The 20,963-nt window shown below is 42.7% G+C and overlaps 1 protein-coding gene across 8 annotated transcripts in view; it reads left to right on the plus strand.

Annotated features, from left to right (window-relative positions):
• The first annotated feature begins 682 nt into the window (after positions 1-682).
• Positions 683-20,963, plus strand: part of LOC115150714 (chromodomain-helicase-DNA-binding protein 5) — a 38,106-nt gene continuing 17,825 nt past the window's right edge. For 3 of the 8 annotated variants that reach the window (XM_029694262.1, XM_029694264.1, XM_029694259.1), the window contains exons 1-6: positions 1,254-1,836; positions 11,368-11,519; positions 19,407-19,649; positions 19,768-19,886; positions 20,335-20,582; positions 20,689-20,780. In XM_029694262.1, coding sequence (XP_029550122.1) covers positions 1,770-1,836; positions 11,368-11,519; positions 19,407-19,649; positions 19,768-19,886; positions 20,335-20,582; positions 20,689-20,780 — 921 coding nt within the window. In that variant the 5' untranslated portion in view covers positions 1,254-1,769. Of the gene's footprint in view, positions 761-1,252; positions 1,837-11,367; positions 11,520-19,406; positions 19,650-19,767; positions 19,887-20,334; positions 20,583-20,688; positions 20,781-20,963 lie in introns of those variants that run through there. The other 5 variants (XM_029694261.1, XM_029694260.1, XM_029694257.1 and 2 more) reach the window with 4 other exon arrangements.

Genomic DNA, 20,963 nt, shown 5'->3' on the forward strand with positions numbered 1-20,963 from the left:
ATCTGGGACATCATGTCTCGCTCCATCCACCAACGCCACGTTGCACCACAGACTGTCCAGGAGTTGGCGGATGCTTTAGTCCAGGTCTGGGAGGAGATCCCTCAGGATACCATCCGCCACCTCATCAGGAGCATGCCCAGGCATTGTAGGGAGGTCATACAGGCACGTGGAGGCCACACACACTACTGAGCCTCATTTTGACTTGTTTTAAGGACATTACATCAAAGTTGGATCAGCTTGTAGTGTGGTTTTCCACTTTAATTTTGAGTGTGACTCCAAATCCAGACCTTCATGGGTTGATGAATTGGATTTCCATTGATTATTTTTGTGTGATTTTGTTGTCAGCACATTCAACTATGTAAAGAAAAAAGTACTTAATAAGATTATTTCATTCATTCAGATCTAGGATGTGTTATTTTAGTGTTCCCTTTATTTTTTTGAGCAGTGTATATATTTTCCAAAAACATATATGAGGGATTGGAAATGATGCAGACAATTACATTGATGGAAGAAACAATCTGTCCTCAATATTAAAGCTGATCCACCCCCTCAAAAATAAAATAAATTTACATATCATCCACAAGTTAATAAATACCAATACAAATCGTAACATTTCATAATAATCTGTGGTTCCCGGATTTAAATGTACTATGTTATGTCTACCCCTGAGTTCAGGTTGCAGTGTAACCTTGACAACTGTTCTAAGCAATCAACACAGCACTGGCTGCGCACTTGCAATTTCGTGTAGGTGGAAAAGCAAGTAAGTTTGTCGAATGCATGCCTACCTTGACTAAATAATTGCTAAAACAAAAGGAATAATATTTTTGAAATTGTCAATTTAAACAAGTTTAGTGTAGGTTGCAATAATTTCACGAACGAATACCTTCTCTGTAGAATATTACTTTGTAACATTGACTGTTCAACATGCGCCGCCTTCAAATCAAGACGCAATGCAATGTAGCCGAAATGACCGCTACATGTAACAAACACTTTTAATGTCTATGGTAACAAACATATTATCGTTGCCCTTATGTCCGCGAGCTGTTTGCATCCTATATTTTAAAGTTTAAAGACGAATTACCCACATTGCCTCAAGTTTAATAATGCCACTAGATCGATTAACTTGGCTTTATGATCTTGCCATTGTCATAATAGCCTACGTTTCATTAAAATACGCAATTTTGGCGATCATTCAAACCAAGTTGGATTTAGATTGTCTTACAACTGGATACATTACACTGCATCAAATCCATTTGAGACGACATGCGAAGTGGGGGCTGAGGAGGGGATTGAGTGAAGTTTTTCCCCCATATCCTGGTGTAACCTCAATTTCTACAGACTTGCTTGGGAAAACGGGCAAAGAGACAGACGGGAAGAGATGCACACAGTGACATTGCTACTTGCAGCACTGCATACGACTAGTAAAAGTGGTAACTAGGGGAGCATGACTTAACTAGTTGTGGTGAAAATTATGGGATGGATTGTCATGGCAACAGACCAGACGTCACAATCTGGGCATGTGTGTTCCAGTTTTGTCTCTTTCTTATTTTCAGACTGGGGGACTTGGATGGAGAAGAGTGTAAAAGGAAATACATGTTTTCCTACAAAAAGAGGGAAGTCATTATTCTTGAAAATATACAGATATACATTTTATTTACACAAGACCCATATAATTATTTTCGGAGAGGCAATACGAGGTGAACAGTGGCGTTTTGAGGGTTAACTTTCAGTTAATTCTCAGGCAAGAGGTTTTTTGGTATGCGATAAAGATGCCTGGGTCGTTAAGCAATGAAGACGAGGGACAAGAGGACATGGATTTTGAAGACGAAATACCAGGTGAGCGAGTGAAGTAAGGTGGGGGGAGTTTCTGCCCGTCAGATATTTTGCGCTGCTACGCCTAGTTGAATGCGGGAAAAGGGCTTGTCGTACTATACGTTATAGGAGACAAGAGGGTGGGGTGCAGTAAGCGTTTCAATTTTTGCACAACCCGTTGTTTTCCTCAGTGGCACATGTCTGCACTTGTCGCCACTGTGTCATCTTCAAATATGATATAGATAGACGAATAAAAAGCCACCATCTGTGGTACTGAAATGAGCCGGTCCGAGAAAAGGGGGACAGCCTAGAATCCGTGCATTCTCGAGATTTTTTTAAAATTAAAAGCTCAGATGTTAGGCCACCGATCTCCATTTGGCTTTGATTGCGATCAGCATATATCCTACATTTTTCTTATTAGAATTAGGCACATGCACACCATTTTATTCGTGCTGTTTTGAGGATGCGCCCCTTTATTTTGCTGTTGGGCAACAATATAATATTTTTTTGTGTTTCCATTTGAGGTCAGAAGTTTCACCTCACATGCTGTGACAACTGAATAAAAGGTTATACATTATTACTAAATGAATGTCCATAGACTGTCCAACTCTCCCTGGTGATGCACCATCGTCAAAATTGAACAGCTGTGTCCCAATTGTTTTGAAGCTCTTGTCCAATTGATTCGGTAGTGGCCACAAACGTGCTGGGCTGTGACTGAACCCACGTGTACCAGGAAAACACTGGTTAGGGCAACTGTCCTGTTGATAAGTCAAGTGTAATCAAACTGATTGTGGCTGTCAACCAGCACAATAGGTTGATACTCTCAACACATCCATCATACTAGTTAATTACACCTGCCATTTTCCACAATGGTGTCTTTGTTAATGCACATTTTAGTAATTTAGCAGATACCCTTATCCAGAGCGATTTGTGCATTCAGTTTTATACCTTTTCATATACCTTTTTGTATTGGTTCCCTGTGGGACTCAAACCCACAACCCTGGTTTTGCAAGCACCATGCTCTGCCAACTGAGCCACACAGGACTACTGCTGTGTTAGTCTTTCACAGAATATGACTGTGAAACAAACTAATAGGCCTACACATTTGAATGCAGTCAAGACCACGTGAATCCTCCAAAGTTAGAATGGTGAGAGCATGGTGGATGAGATCTGTAAACCCATCAACTCATGTGGTCATCTGCAACAGGACATGCCTCTTATTTACACTGCTAGTTAAAGAGGGTGTCTATGTAGCCCCTGAGCCTGGTTCATAAATCTCTCCATCCATGGCTGTCAACCAGGTCATACATCTCTGGGGAGCCAGTGGCTGAGCCAGGGGTGAGGTGATGAAGTGCCCTACAGCAAGTGCCTAGGTCAGGAGCCTGTCTTTTTATACTACCATGTCAGTTCAGTAAATAGAATCATACATTCATAGTTTTCTCGTCCAGCTTGTGCCAGGCCCCAGATGATTTACTCCTGGATTAGCAGCCAGGGCAGACCAATATGCATTTGCATTAGCCTATTAGTGTGAAATGGTTGGCTGGTTATGGCACCAGTTTATCATGGTGCAATAATGACATCGCGTTAGGCCCACCTTTGTAATGTACTGTTTTGTATGTTAACTATTTTGCTTGGATTTCATGCTGTTTGCTTGTAAGAGTTTTATGCACTGTGGATAGTTGGGGGTTTGCATTTGGCCTGTCATTAATACCAACATGCCTGTGTCTGAGCTTCTTTCTGATAGTAGCCTATGGAATCAATACATGTACATTATTATGTCGCATTTAAAATAGTTTCCAACAACATTTCTGACTTTGGAACATACAGAAAAGGTTAATGAATGTAGTCATGGGTGTTATGACTAACAAAATAACCTTTTTTGTATTGGTACAATTTAGTAAAGAACTGGTTATCTTTAGAAGGGGGGAGTGCTCTGTGATTTCAGTACATGCAGTCTGACAGCTGCATTTACATTTTTTACATTTTAGTCATTTAGCAGACACTCTTATCCAGAGCGACTTACAGTAGTGAATGCATACATTTCATACAATTTCATACATATCACATACATAGCACAGCTGCAACCTGAGGGATAAAGCAATCACTGATGCATATCCCCAATAAGCAACAACTAGTGGTTAAAAAGAGAGGTTCATTGCATACAAATAGCTATGGAATGTGTTAATAAATAAATCTTGCTCCTGTTATGTGCCAGTTGGTTCTTCATGTGTTTTAGATTTATTTTCCCTGAGTGTATCAATCAGTTCTGTTCTATAATTGTGCATGTAACATCTTCCTAAACATGCATGTGCCTGATGCTTTAATGAGAATGTTCTTCATAACGACCCAGCCAACCTTGACAGCAGTCTAATGAACTTCAGGATTGGCAAGGGCCCTCCACAAGCCATGGAGGGAGAGCTGAGGACCCACAGTACAGTAGCTTCCACTGTTTGCTGTCACAGCCATACACTCCACCACTCACTGCCTCAAACTCATTGTTGTTTTTCCCATTGTCCCGTTCTTGGTCATGTCACTAGCGCTGTCCTTGTGTCTCAGTTTTACCTTTTGCTACTGCCTCTGACATTTCTCTTTGTCTTGTTTCCTTTTGAAATTGTTTCGTCCTTCAATGAAATTGAAAGATTAGCATGGGCTTTTGTGTGCCTACTAAAGTCATCCCTGATTGGTGGGGGCTATTTCTGGAGACTCCACTGTGAAAGCTGACACCATTTTTGTCCATCTGTGTGTGTGTGTGCGCGTGTGTGTAATGTTTACCCAAGTAAATGTGTGTTTTATGTGTTTACTCTGTCACACTTGTTACCACTGCATTTTTGTTCCAACTGCACATGTATGTTCTAATTACACTGTCATAATATGTGATCTCATAATATTTATGTTGCATGAGAAAGAATAGCAAATCACAAAGGAGCTGTAATGTTACATCAGCTGCCAGATTATACCCTGCCACCACCAGGCTCCTGCTGACTTTCCCTAAATTGACCCACAGTACATCTAACTCACTCACACACTATCACTCTGTACCCTTAGATCTAGACTGCACTGCCACCATTTATTATCACTAACTCCCAAGACCCAGGAGCAGGAAAATGAGCTCACAGTCAATGACTACTACTCTGATTCTATCATGAAGTCATACAGTCCACAATTCAAAATGCTACACTATAACAGCATATCCGCAACTAGAAAGACCAACATTAAATCAAATCAAATGTTACATACACATGGTTAGCAGATGTTATTGTGAGTTTAGCGAAATGCTTATGCTTCTAGATCCGACAGTGCAGCAGTATCTAAGAGGTAATATCTAACAATTCCACAACAAAACCTAATATCTAACAAATTCCAGAAGAAAACCTAATACACACAATCTAGTAAAGGAATGGGATAAGAATATATAAGTATAAAATATACAGATGAGCAGTGACAGAGCTGCTAAGATGCAATAGATAGTAAAGAATAGATAGAAAAGGATACAGTATACATTATATACATATGAGATGAGTAATGCGAGATATGTAAACATTCTTGAAGTGGCATTATTAAGGTGACTAGTGTTCCATTTTATTAAAGTGGCCAATGATGTCAAGTCTGTAGGTAGGCAGCCGCCTCTCTCTGCTAGTGGTGGCTGTTTTACAATCTGATGGCCTTGAGATAGAAGCTGTTTTTTTACTCCAAGCTTTGGAGTAAATGCGTGTAGGGTGCCTTTGTGTGTCCTAAGACATAAGTAGAGTGAGCTATAAACACCCTCTCAATGATGGGAGAAGCCTGAAGTCACTCTCTTCACATTGGCGGTCAGGGCACCATTAACTGGGTATTTCCATAAGGAGCCTGTCAGAGAGAGTTGCCTAATGCGTGTTCCTGTAAATGCTGGACTTCTCAGGAATGAGAGGGTCATGAATCTCCCTTCTAATGGAGCGGTCCGGTGGCCAAGCCCTTGCAAGAAGGTCAGAGCGGTGCTGCCTGCCCGCCGTCCACGCTCCAACGTGGGCACAGTGTGCCAAGTGAGGCTGCAGTCTAGTTCAAACGGGGCTTGGTGCCAGCTGTCCTTTGCCACATGCCACAGTGATCCCCCTCATCACCCGGTTACGAAGCTGCCACCTCTGGAAGACATCACAGAGCATTAGAACAATAGCTGCCAGAACGCCAGAGGCTTCTCTCTGGGATCACACACTTAGATGTGGTGCATTAAATACATTTTTACATGTGCAGACATAATGTGTTTGTCTCAATTGCATTGATGGTAGTGGCCATTTCTTGTCAACTTGGAGGTAACTTATGGCGGGTGTCACATAGGAGGAGGAGAATTAGATGTCTTGAGATGGAAACAGCAGATTTTCGCTCTCAACCTTCCTGTATGTCTTAAATAAACAACTGCGTTTCTTGTCATCTCAGCCAATTCTATCATGAGTGCATTTGAAAGAGCTGTAACATTAGCTGAGTTGTCGTAATGATGACATGCCTGGCAGGCTGCAAACATAGATTTTATTTAACACTTAATTATTTTTCTCTCAAATAGATAGGGGTTAAAATGATTGACACCCCTGTTTTCAATACCTTTCAATACCTCACCTTGCGAGGATAACTGAACTGAGCCTTTTTCTAAAATGTTTTATGAGTTGAAGAACACATTGGGAGGGATCTGAGACCATTCCTCCATGCAGAATCTTTCCAGATCCTTGATATCCTTTGTTTGTGATTATGGCCTGCTCTCTTTAATTCGAACCACAGGTTTTCAATGGGGTTCAAGTCTGGAGACTGAGATGGCCATTACATGTTGATTTTGTGGTCAATTAACAATTTCTTTGTGGATTTTGATGTGTGCTTGGGGTCATTGTCTTGCTGGAAGATCCATTTGCGGCTAAGTTTCAGCCTACTGGCAGAGGCAACCGGGTTTTTGGATAAATTGTCCTGGTACTGGTTAAAGTTCATGATGCCGTTGACTTTAACAAGGGCTCCAGGACCAGTGAAGCAAACTAGCCCCATAACATCAAAGATCCACCACCATATTTTACAATAGTTATGGGGTAATTTTCTGCTTATGCATCCTTATTTGACGCCACTCAACACTGGTGTGCATGGCCAAAGAGCTCTATTTTCATGAAGTTTTTTCAGCGTACAATATAGCTCAGTATTTGTATTATTTATTTTATACAGTCTTTTTTTGCTCATCTTTATCAAGGGTGCAAATAATTTCGTGGCTCAGACATGAAAGAGCTCCCAGTGTGAGGTACTGCAGACATGTTGACCTAATAACTATAGAGCTGGCACTACCCACATGTCATTTAAATAAAATGATGTTGAACCAACGTGGAATAGACTTTTAATTTACACATTATCAGTCAAAAGTTTGGACACACCTACTCATTCCAGGGTTTAAGTAGCCACCCTGTGCCTTGATGACAACTTTGCACACTCTTGGCATTCTCTCAACCAGCTTCATGAGGAATGCTTTCCAACAGTCTTGAAGGAGTTCTCACATATGCTGAGCACTTGTTGGCTGAATTTCCTTCACTCTGCGGTCCAACTCATCCCAAACCATCCCAATTGGGTTGAGGTTGGGTGATTGTGGAGGCCAGGTCATCTGATGCAGCACCGCATCACTCTCCTTCTTGGTCAAATAGCCGTTACACAGCCTGGAGGTGTGTTGGGTCATTGTCCTGTTGAAAAACAAATGATAGTCCCACTAAGTGTAAACCAGATGGGATGGCATATGGCTGCAGAATGCTGTGGTAGCCATGCTGGTTAAGTGTGCCTTGAATTCTAAATAAATCACAGACAGTGTCACCAGCAAAGCACCCCCACACCATCACACCTCCTACTCCATGCTTCATGGTGGGAACCACACATGCGAAGTTCATCCGTTCACCTACTCTGCGTCTCAAAAAGACACGTGGGTTGTTACCAAAAATCTCAGATTTGGACTCATCAAACCAAAGGACAGATTTTCACCGGTCTTATGTCCGTTGCTAGTGTTTCTTGGCCCAAGCAAGTCTCTTCTTCTTATTGGTGACCTTTAGTAGTGGTTTCTTTGCAGCAATTCGACCATGAAGGCCTGATTCACGCAGTTTCCTCTGAACAGTTGATGTTGAGATGTGTCTGCTACTTGAACTCTGTGAAGCATTTATTTGGGCTGCAATTTCTGAGGCTGGTAACTCTATTGAACTTATCCTCTGCAGCAGAGGTAACTATGGGTCTTTTTTTCCTTTGGCGGTCCTCATGAAAGCCAGTTTCATCATAGTGCTTGATGGTTTTTGCGACTGCACTTGAAGACACTTTCAAAGTTCTTTGATCTTCATGTCTTAAAGTAATGACGGACTGTCGTTTCTCTTTGCTTATTTGAGCTGTTCTTGCCATAATATTTAAATGCATTCCAGGTGACTTCCCAAGCTGGTTGAGAGAATGCCATGAGTGTGCAAAGCTGTCAACAAGGCAAAGGGTCGCTAATTTGAAGAATCTCAAATATAAAATATATTTTCATTTGTTTAACACTTTTTGGTTACTACATGATTCCATGTGTTATTTCATAGTTTTGATGTCTTCACTATTATTCTATAACATAGAAAATAGTCAAAATAAAGAAAAACCCTGGAATGAGTAGGTGTGTCCAAACTTTTGACCAGTACTGTACGTGCCCAGTGGGTAGCTACCATGATGCATGTTTAGGAGAACGACTCAATCTAAATCAAATCAAGTTTTATTTGTCACATGCACCAAATACAACTGGTGTAGACTTTACCGTGAAACGCTTGCTTACGAGCCCATCCCAACGATGCAGAGTTTAAAAATAATAATACAAATAAAATAGTAACACAAGAATAATAAAATAAAATACATGAGAATGGAACTATGTACAGGGAGTGCAAGTACCAGATCATTGTACAGAGGTACGAGGTATTTGAGGTAGATATGTACATAAAGGCAGGGTAAAGTGACTAGGCATCAGGATAGATAATAAGGTATTTGAGGTAGATATGTACATAAAGGCAGGGTAAAGTGACTTGGCATCAGGATAGATAATAAGGTATTTGAGGTAGATATGTACATGAAGGCAGGGTAAAGTGACTAGGCATCAGGATAGATAATAAGAGGGAAATATAGAACAGAGTAGCAGCAGCAAATAATGAGTGTAAAACTGTGTGATTGTGCGTGTGTGTGTAATGTGTAAGTACAGTGCATTCGGAAAGTATTCAGACCCCTTTACTTTTTCCACATTTTGTTACGTTACAGCCTTATTCTAAAATTGATTAAATCATTTTTTCCCCCTCATCAATCTACACACAATACCCCATAATTACAATGCAAAATCATATTTTATTTATTATTTATATAACTGAAATATCACATTTACATAAGTATTCAGACCATCTACTCAGTACTTTGTTGAAGCACCCTTGGCAGCGATTACAGCCTTGAGTCTTCTTGGGTATGACACTACAAGCTTGGCACACCTGTTTTTGGGGAGTTTCTCCCAGGTTGGATGGGGAGCATCGCTGCACAGCTATTTTCAGGTCTCTCCAGAGATGTTCGATTGGGTTCAAGTCTGGGCTCTGGCTGGGCCACTCAAGAACATTCAGAGACTTGTCCTGAAGCCACTCCTGCATTGTCTTGGCTGTGTGCTTTGGGTCATTGTTCTGTTGGAAGGTGAACCTTTGCCCCAGTCTGAGGTTGTGAGTGCTCTGGAGCAGGTTTCAATCAAGGTTCTCTGTGTACTTTGCTCTGTTCATCTTTCCTTCGATCCTGACTAGTCTCCCAGTCCCTGCCACTGAAAAACATCCCCACAGCAAGATGCTGCCACCACCATGCTTCAACCTAGGGATGGTGCCAGGTTTCCTTCAGACATGATGCTTGGCATTCAGGCCAAAGAGTTCAATCTTGGTTTTATCAGACCAGAGGATCTTGTTTCTCATGGTCTGAGTGTCCTTTAGGTGACTTTTGGCAAAGTCCAAGTGGGCTGTCATTTGCCTTTTACTGAGGAGTGGCTTCCGTTTGGCCACTCTACCATAAAGGTCTGATTGGAGATGGTTGTCCTTCTGGAAGATTCCCCTATCTCCACAGAGGAGATAGGGTACTTGGTCACCTCCCTGACCAAGGCCCTTCTCCCCCAAATTGCTCACTTTGGCCGGGCGGCCAGCTCTAGGAAGAGTCTTGGTGGTTCCAAACTTCTTCCATTTAAGAATGATGGAGGCCACTGTGTTCTTGGGGACCTTCAATTCCGCAGAAATGTTTTGGTACCCTTCCCCAGATCTGTGCCTCGACACAATCCTGTCTCGGAGCTCTATGGACTATTCCTTCGACATCGTGGCTTGGTTTTTGCTCTGACATGTACTGTCAACTGTGGGACCTTATATATACATATGTGTTGCTTTCCAAATCATGTCCAATCAATTGAATTTACCACAGGTGGACTTCGATCAAGTTGTAGAAATATCTCAAGGATGATCAATGGAAACAGGATGCAATTGAGCTCAAATTTCGAGTCTCATAGCAAAGGGTCTGAATACTTATGTAAATAAGGCATCTGGTTTTATTTTTAATACATTTGCAAACATTTATAGAAACCTGTTTTCGCTTTGTCATGATGGGGTATTGTGTGTAGATTGATGAGGAAAACATTTATTTAATCCATTTTAGAATAAGGCTGTAACATAACAAAATGTGAAAAAAGTCAAGGGGTCTGAATGCACTGTATATGTTGTGTGTATATTTTGCTTTGTGTAGGGTCAGAGCAAGATAGAGTCAGCAGATAGTTTGGGTACCATTATTGACTATTTAGCAGTCTTGGGGGTAGAAGCTGTCTTGGAGCCTGTTGGTCTGAGAGCAAATGCTCTGGCACCGTTTGCCGGACACGTGGGAAGATGCATCCAGCGTATCCCGTGGTGAATGGGAATGTATAGATAGACAATTCTATGGGTCTCTCATTGATAATGAACCTTGGAAGCACCTAGTGTCTGTGTGGCCCCTCTTGACTAGCCTGGCTAAATGGAGGATAAGGGGATTGCAAGCCAATGTTTGTGCTATGGAGACGGGGAACCCCTCCTCCCTACTCAGTGTCCCTCTGGGAGTGGTAGGCTGCAGGGCTAGTCTAGTGTCGGCTGGCTGATTGACTCTGATACATGTGCTGCATATTTCATGCCCTCCAGTCTGTGTGTTTGTGTGTGAGGAGGCACCGTGGGAGTGTCTCTTTATAGTGATGTACTGTCTACTGTCTAAGGCAGTCTCCCTGGCCCTGCTGTCTCTCTTACTCCTCTGTGACCCACTATGGCAGTATTGAAGTCTGGAGCACCGTTATACACTGTTGTCAGCATGCTTATATGTATACAACAATATTGAGACAGTACAATTGACAGAGAACTAGCAGCCCACTAAGTTAAGGTTTGAGTCTTGCCTGGCTAACAGGATGTGAGGTAAAAGGGGGAGGATGGTAAAGTGATGACTAACAGAAGCCCCATGAAATCTGTGTGTGTTACAATAAGAGTCAAAGTTGTGAATACTTGTATCATGTGGTTCTGAAGGCCATGTTTGTGTTTGTGTGTCTAGATGAGGATGAGGAGGGTCAACGTAACACTGTCCCGCTCACACCTCTGGACAGCTTTTTCACTGACAACGACTCCCTCAAACAACAGAAGAAGAAGAAACCCAAAAAGATGAAGGAGGGCAAGATGCCCAAAGTCAAGAAGAGGAAAAAGGAGGTAAACTCTATCAGATTACAATCATGTCATGCACAATAACACAGAACCTCTAAAAAGCTACAGTAGATGTTGTGCCATATACTGTAGTCCCTGAGCAGCCATTTATATTGGCTGGGATTGAACTCCGATTTCTTTACTGGGGTACAATATTTGGTTTCTTGGACTATTCTCTAATTTCAAGGAGAAACAGTAGTGTCTTTGGCTTAGGGGCACTTGGCACCAGTGCCAGCGTGAGTGCCAGTGTAAGCTGTGGGCTTTGAGTGCTAGTGTAGATTGTGGATCAGGAGAAGTGCCTGTCCCTGTGGCAGTCAAAATGGGCGGTTGGTGAGGAGTGCTAGAGCGTGTGCCAGTAGGTTCCAACAACAACATTGTGACAGAGCTGTTCTGACAGCTGAACTCTACCAGGCATTAGTTCCTGGCATTCAGACAACAGGCTTTAAACAGCAGCACTGAGCTGAGGCTCTCCACATACCACACCACCACCATATATCAAAACAGACAACAAACCACTCCTGTATTTTATTTGTTTTCATGACTGCTCCTTAGATTCTTGGCTATTTGAGGTTAACCACAAGTGTGCCTTGAAAGACATAGTGAAGTCAGGGGAAAATGTTTGGTGCAACACAGTGACAGTGAGCCGGAGGAAAGTATTTGGTGTAAAACATCCCTCTGCCGTTTGAGGGCCTTGCTCTTTATACAGTTTGTGTTGACTTTGCGGTGCCTGTTTCTCATTTGTGTGTCCCCTGCTTGTGTTCGCGGTTGATCAGTGTTCTGAACTGTGGCGATGACAGAGCAGGGATGTCCCTGTCCAGGGCTGCCAGCTGCATTGTGAGGAGCTCTGGTGGCCAGCCTGTCACCGGCCCTTTGGCTGGCCATGATAAACACTGAGCATTGGACCCCGCTGTGCTAATGAGGGTTCTCCCTGTCTCTTTCCTCTCTCTCACGACTCTCTCTTTCTCTCCATACCGCTCTCTTTCCATGCTCAGTTCACAAGCTCTGCTAGACAGTACACTGTACGTGTTTATCAGGCAGCACTCCCTGTTAAGGGAAACCACTACTAGCTGTTATTCACTTACAATCCCCAAAGTCTACTGTCAGACATAGGCCACGGATCAATGGAGGTTACAGCCCTGTCAGTGGGCCTCTCTCCCCCAGGTCAGTCTCAGAGCTGAGAAAGCAAGCAGTGCTCAGACTCCCTCTAGCAGGGCCCAAGCACACCACAGGAGAGCTGTTAGTACTGATGACTGGCTAGATCAGTTTTAAGGAGAGAAATCCCTTTAGGGGCACTGCGTGTTGATAGTCAGCAGTGTTTTCCCCCCTGTTGCACTGTACAATTGTACGCCGTTGGGTGTTTATGGTATCGTTAGGATGTGAAGTTTGTGTATTCAATCTGACATTCATTTCTTAAATAATGGTTGCACATTATACAATTAGTATGTTCTAATTTAATTTAGTACTGAAACTAGATGCTGAACAGAAATGAAGTTGATACCAAAGGGAAGGCATTATATATAGCAATAAACAATTTGGTTATGCTTTAGGACTTTATTTATTTTTCATGATCTTCCAGGAGAGTCCTCCTCTTTCTTTCCACGCTGGTTTTATGTGTCCTGTGATGTGTTTGTGTAACATTGAACCCAGTGTGTGCCGTCAGTGGTTGGGTTAAGTCACTTCTCTGCAGTTTCTCTCTCTAGATTAACAGAGGTTCTGCTTCTCTGCTTCTACTACTTCCACCACCCCTCCACCCTTTTTCATTTGGACCTCCCTCCAAACTCATTCTCTCTCCTTCTCCGTATGCATAAATGAGATTTGTCTAGACGGGCGCTGGAACACAGGCTCTGCAACCACAGGCCTCTGCATAACAAGCTCGTTATGCAAACGTGTCTGATTGGATGGCACCGTTTCATTGGCTGCTGCTGCTATAGAGTGAGGGTAAGAGAGAGAGAGGGAGCGAGAGAGAGAGCTCCAGACTCTGCACGGGTTGGTCGCCATGGCAACACAGACGGGCTGGCGGTGGGGTTGGCGGGCGCTGCGGCAACGTGAGCCTTTCCCCTGCGCCACAGAGCGAGACGCCTGCGAGTCTCTCCATGGATCCACACAGGCCAACTGTGCAACAGGCAACAAGCTGCACACACACATACACGCACACGCATGCACACACACACACACACACACACACACACACACACACACACACACACACACACACACACACACACACACACACACACACTCGCACACAACCCAATGCCAGTGCTCACTCATACACTTTATCTATAAACATTCATCTGTGTAGCCTTCCAGATGTTGCCATAGCGAGGCCATGGAGACAATAGAAGGAGACAATACCTGCCCTAGTCTTATTGACTGTGGCTGGGAGGGGGAGATGTGATTGAGCAGCTTGTCAAGGTGTATGTTACAGTGTTGTTGCAGTTCTCTGTGTAAGCAGCAGCCAGTTTAGAGGTTAACAAGCCTCTGATCATGACTTCTATGGAGCTCTCAACAAGCTGGGTGCTAGATATTCAATTGATGAAATGTGACTGACCACCTCGATTCGGTCTTATATAGCAAAATTTGAAATGGTGTTTCTTACATTGGATAAAAGTAGAGACTCAGCTACAAAATGGTGTATGATACACTGCAGTTGAGGAACAATGGGAAAGTAATTCTGCTTTGAAAGTTGATAAATTTGTAACCGCACTTTTTAGAAAATGGCCCTACTGGAGAGCTCTTCTTTGTCTACACCCATTCAGCATCATTCACACTCTCTTAAGCATTAGCCCCACCCATCTCTTTAAGGATTTACATATGAGGTCATGTGTTAAACATACTGAGTAAGGTACTGTAGTAAACAACCAAAGATTTCAAGACTACCGTGGAAAGTAGTAGCCTAAAATAAGGCAAAACTCCAGGTAAAAATTAGAGGTTGACCGATTATGATTTTTCAACGGCGATACCGATACAGATTATTGGAGGACCAAAAAAAGCCGATACCGATTAATTGGACGATTTTTATATACACTGCTCAAAAAAATAAAGGGAACACTTAAACAACACGTCCTAGATCTGAATGAAAGAAATAATCTTATTAAATACTTTTTACTTTACGTAGTTGAATGTGCTGACAACAAAATCACACAAAAATAATCAATGGAAATCCAATTTATCAACCCATGGAGGTCTGGATTTGGAGTCACACTCAAAATTAAAGTGGAAAACCACACTATAGGCTGATCCAACTTTGATGTAATGTCCTTAAAACAAGTCAAAATGAGGCTCAGTAGTGTGTGTGGCCTCCACGTGCCTGTATGACCTCCCTACAACGCCTGGGCATGCTCCTGATGAGGTGGAGGATGGTCTCCTGAGGGATCTCCTCCCAGACCTGGACTAAAGCATCCGCCAACTCCTGGACAGTCTGTGGTGCAACGTGGCGTTGGTGGATGGAGCGAGACATGATGTCCCAGATGTGCTCAATTGGATTCAGGTCTGGGGAACGGGCGGGCCAGTCCATAGCATCAATGCCTTCCTCTTGCAGGAACTGCTGACACACTCCAGCCACATGAGGTCTAGCATTGTCTTGCATCAGGAGGAACCCAGGGCCAACCGCACCAGCATATGGTCTCACAAGGGGTCTGAGGATCTCATCTCGGTACCTAATGGCAGTCAAGCTACCTCTGGCGAGCACATGGAGGGCTGTGCGGCCCCCCAAAGAAATGCCACCCCACACCATGACTGACCCACCGCCAAACCGGTCATGCTGGAGGATGTTGCAGGCAGCAGAACGTTCTCCACGGTGTCTCCAGATTCTGTCACGTCTGTCACGTGCTCAGTGTGAACCTGCTTTCATCTGTGAAGAACACAGGGCGCCAGTGGCGAATTTGCCAATCTTGGTGTTCTCTGGCAAATGCCAAACGTCCTGCACGGTGTTGGGCTGTAGTAAGCACAACCCCCACCTGTGGTCGTCGGGCCCTCATACCACCCTCGTGGAGTCTGTTTCTGACCGTTTGAGCAGACCCATGCACATTTGTGGCCTGCTGGAGGTCATTTTGCAGGGCTCTGGCAGTGCTCCTCCTGCTCCTCCTTGCACAAAGGCGGAGGTAGCGGTCCTGCTGATGGGCTGTTGCCCTCCTACGGCCTCCTCCACGTCTCCTGATGTACTGGCCTGTCTCCTGGTAGCGCCTCCTTGCTCTGGACACTACGCTGACAGACACAGCAAACCTTCTTGCCACAGCTCGCATTGATGTGCCATCCTGGATGAGCTGCACTACCTGAGCCACTTGTGTGGGTTGTAGACTCCGTCTCATGCTACCACTAGAGTGAAAGCACCGCCAGCATTCAAAAGTGACCAAAACATCAGCCAGGAAGCATAGGAACTGAGAAGTGGTCTGTGGTCTCCACCTGCAGAACCACTCCTTTATTGGGGGTGTCTTGCTTATTGCCTATAATTTCCACCTTTTGTCTATTCCATTTGCACAACAGCATGTGAAATTTATTGTCAATCAGTGTTGCTTCCCATGTGGACAGTTTGATTTCACAGAAGTGTGATTGACTTGGAGTTACATTGTGTTGTTTAAGTGTTCCCTTTATTTTTTTGAGCAGTATATATATATATATATATATTTGTAATAATGACAATTACAACAATACTGAATGAACAATGACCACTTTTATTTTAACTTAATATAATACATAAATAACATCTATTTAGTCTCCAATAAATAATGAAACATGTTCAATTTGGTTTAAATAATGCATCAACACAGTGTTGGAGAAGAAAATAAAAGTGCAATATGTGCCATGTAAAAAAGCTAACGTTTAAGTTCCTTGCTCAGAACATGAGAACATATGAAAGCTGGTTGTTCAATATTCCCAGTTCTTCAATATTCCCAGTTAAGAAGTTTTAGGTTGTAGTTATTATAGGAATTATGACGCGTCGACTTTTTCTCTCTATGCCATTTGTATTTCATATACATTTGACTATTGGATGTTCTTATAGGTACTTTAGTATTGCCAGCCTAATCTCGGGAGTTGATAGGCTTGAAGTCATAAACAGTGCTGTGCTTCAAGCATTGCTAAGAGCTGCTGGCAAACGCAGTAAAGTGCTGTTTGAATGAATGCTTACGAGCCTGCTGCCTACCACCGCTCAGTCAGACTGCTCTATCAAATATCAAATCATAGACTTAATTATAATATAATAAACACAGAAATACGAGCCTTTGGTCATTAATATGGTCAAATCCTATAATTTATATAACTATAATTTAGAAAACAAAACATTTATTCTTTCAGTGAAATACGGAACTGTTCTGTATTTTAGCTAACGGGTGGCAACCCTAAGTCTAAATATTGCCGTTACATTGCACAACCTTTAATGTTATGTTATAATTATGTAAAATTCTGGCAAATTAATTACGGTCACACAGTTCGCAACGAGCCAGGCGGCGCAAACTGTTGCATATACCCTGACTCTGCTTGCACTGAACGCAAGAGAAGTGACACAATTTCCCTAGTTAATATTGCCTGCTAACACTAATTTCTTTTAGCTAAATATGCAGGTTTAAAAATATATACTTCTGTGTACTGATTTTAAGAAAGGCATTGATGTTTATGGTTAGGTACATTTGTGCAATGATTGTGCCTTTTTCGCGAATGCGCTTTTGTTAAATCATCACCCATTTGGCGAAGTTGAAGTAGGCTGTGATTCGATGATAAATTAACAGGCACCGCATTGATTATATGCAACGCAGGACAAGCTAGTTAACCTAGTAATATCATCAACCATGTGTAGTTAACTAGTGATTATGTTAAGATTGATTGTTTTTTACAAGATAAGTTTAATGCTAGCTAGCAACTTACCTTGGCTCCTTGCAGCCACCAGGTCCTTTTGATGCTACACTCGCGTAACAGGTGGTCAGCCTGCCATGCAGTTTCCTCGTGGATTGCAATATAATCGGCTATAATCGGCGCTCCAAAAGGCAGATTACCGATTGTTATGAAAACTTGAAATCAGCCTTAATTTATCGGCCATGCCGATTAATCGGTCAACCTCTAGTAAAAATACAATTTATCTAGTTCTTGGCCTATATCCCAATATAACTTTGGTGCAGGTCATGTTGTTCTTCACTTTACCGTCTCTGGTAAACACACAGTATATCAAATAAAATCCATGTTTGTTTGTAACATGCACAGGATACAGAAGGTGTAAACCGTATAGTGAAATGGTTCCTTGCATATTTGCATAGTAGCTTTCAAAAATAGAAAGTGTCCAGATAAAAATATATAATTTTATATAACTATTAGATAATGGGTCATGCGGTCATGCAAACAAAATGCTATACCTACCCCCCAGCCACATCTAGCTAAGTGGATGGGTCATTATTGTCTAGCCATGTATGCATGTTCATGAAATACAATAGATGGCCATAATCACCCCCAGACACACCTGGCTAACTTGATGGATCATGTAATCATCTGGCGAAGCGAAGTCGTTTGTTTTGACATGTAGCTAGTTAGCTAGCTAAACAATGAACTATAATCCCAACCCTTACCGTACAAACTGATTGTCATAGCTATCCACCATGCATGAAATGCTGTTGTATGAATCTGCAGGTAGCTAAAGCTAACCAACTAACTTCAATGTTAGCTACTGTAGCTAGCTAACATTAGGCTATAAATAGCAATGCAAATAGCTTTCTGAGATACAAGTAATATTACTACACAGATCATACACGTAACGTCAGCTAGTGAGCCAGCAAGCTAACGTTCGCTAGCTAGCGAACAGTAGGCTTTAACTTGCAATGAAAACGACTTTCTGACAAAATTAGAAACATATAATATCTGAAAATGTAGCTAGACTCTTACCCGTATACATGGATGAATGCTTCACGGCAGACTAGAACCACTTTAACTAAGTAAGACGTCTAGCTGTGTCATTTCCGTTTTGTTTTGGAGCTACAGCTTGTTTGGCCCATTGTGTCAAGTCACTCCGGTTCTCACTGACCCTGTGCATAAAGCAGTCCATCACAACTTTTCCCCACTGGTCTTTGTCAATAGCGCCTGCTAAATTCAGGGGAGCGTTGTTGAGAGCAGTAGCAACACTTTTGCAATTCTCCATGGCTAACATTATATTTTTCAAAAAATCCACAGTAGCAAGGATTATCCATACGTTTTAATTTAACTAGGCAAGTCAGTTAAGAACAAATTCTTATTTTCATTGATGGCCTAGGAACAGTGGGTTAACTGCCTTGTTCAGGGGCAGAACGACAGATTTTTACCTTGTCAGCTCAACCTTGCAACCTTTCGGTTACTAGTCCAATGCTCTAACCACTAGGCTACCTGCCGCCCCATACTGAGAAGCTCATGTTATAGGCAGATGTGGGCTACGTGGCATACCAATTCAAACTCATCTCCCGGCATGTCCAGCTTATCCATTATCTCAGCCAATCATGGCTAGTGGGAAGGTTCCTGGCTTTTTCCGTGGCTAAACCAACTAATCTTGTAATTGAACCATTTTATTCATATTTACAGATGGCGTACACGTTTGTTATTAAGGCAAATGAAAGTTCACATGTTCCAGAAGGCATTTCTGCCAAAAAAGCATTTTGATTAAAAATAAATGTTTACGTTCAAATGCCTCTCCTGTGAAGTAGTGACGTGCGACATATGCCTAGCTTCCTGAAACGGTTACAAATGGTCATCATTATCCAGATGGTATGGGGGACTATCTTTCCTCTTGAAGTACAGACTGTATGTTAGTGATATTTGCTGACTCATTGTCTGTGCATCAAATGTCTCCTGAATGATTGACAGGCAGATGGGGTGAGATTGTAAGTGAAAGTAATGATAGTGTTGAGATGATGAACAATGTTGTATCTGTGTGTGTGACAGGGAGGAGGAGGTGTAGGAGTAGGAGGTGGTGGCAGTGACTTGAAGGAGCAGGCCTCAGAGCGGGAGGATGACCGTCCACTGCAGGGTCCAGAGATTGGCTCAGAGAGCGAGAGCAGCACCTACGCCCCTACCACAAAGAAGAAGAAGAAACCTAAGGAGAAGAAAGAGAAGAAACCCAAACGGAAGAAGAGAGAAGAGGAGGAGGAGGAGGATGATGACGACGAAGATGATGAAAATAATAAGGTACAGTAAGAGTGCCTCTGTTAAAACATCTCTGTCTAGTTTGATGTGTATTTGATATTGTTTGGGACCTTTGTGGATTTATAGACTGAACTCTTACTTCAGTGTTGTTGTGCCCCAGGAGCCCAAGTCGTCCAGCCAGCTGATGCAGGAGTGGGGTCTGGAGGATGTGCAGTATGGCTTCACAGAGGAGGACTATACAACCCTCACCAACTACAAGGCCTTCAGCCAGTTCCTCAGGTACTGTACATGTAGGATCATAATTTACTGCCTTTCTTGTCTATGGATGGCTCTCATGGCTGTGTAGTTGTAGTTGAATATATCCAAATAAAAACTCTAGAGAAACTGGAGCAGTGTGGTAAACACTGGACCGTTTGTTATAGAGAGAGAGAAAGAGAGCAAGAGAGAGAGAGAGATGTTGTGGCTGTGTGTGACAGCCTGGAAGCTCAGAGACTGAATGCATTGACCCAGTATCTCAGAGAGACCAATGTGCTGAACCACAAGACATTGGTTGACAAATCACAATCAAAGTACTCACACAACACAGAGGGGATGTCACACAGATGGGTCACCACTAGTTCTGGTGAATAAAAGTCACTAGTGCAGATTGTTACAGTATATAATTAACTAAGAAAATAACAAGATAGTAAGATTACAGTGTTCTTTCTCTTTCCCTGACTTTTCTCAGGCCACTTATTGCCAAGAAGAACCCTAAGATCCCCATGTCAAAGATGATGACAGTGTTAGGGGCCAAGTGGCGAGAGTTCAGCGCTAACAACCCCTTCAAAGGCACCTCTGCAACTGCTGTGGCTGCCGCGGTGGCTGCTGCCGTGGAAACGGTCACCGTGGCCTCGCCCACCTCTGTCAAAGAGATCACTACACTGTCAAGCTCTCAGCCTGGGCAAATCAGAAAAGCCAAAACGAAAGAGGGAAAGGGTAAGGGCTGTCATTAAAGAATTCTGTATATCAGTATGTATTGAAATGTACTAATAAAGTACCATCTATACCTCTCTGGCCTGTGCTGGATGTTGTTGTCCTATAGGGCCTGGGGTTCGACGGAAAACAAAGACTGTAAAGGAGGTAAAGAAGAAAAGTAAAGGGAAGAAGACCAAATCAAAGAAGAAAGCATCCTCGGTAAGGTTTGGAGCGGCACACGTCTCCTTTCTTACCTTCAGTCACATAACTATGACTTAAGAAGATACAGTAGATTGTTCTTCCCACACTCAGGTATGGATGAGGTACAGTGTATGTGCTTATTGTCTTAGTTATACAGCAACCAAAATATTCATTTTAGGGTTTTATGTCCAAACTTGTGTG

Source organism: Salmo trutta, chromosome 16 (genome assembly GCF_901001165.1).
Source record: "Salmo trutta chromosome 16, fSalTru1.1, whole genome shotgun sequence".
Lineage (NCBI taxonomy): Eukaryota > Metazoa > Chordata > Actinopteri > Salmoniformes > Salmonidae > Salmo > Salmo trutta.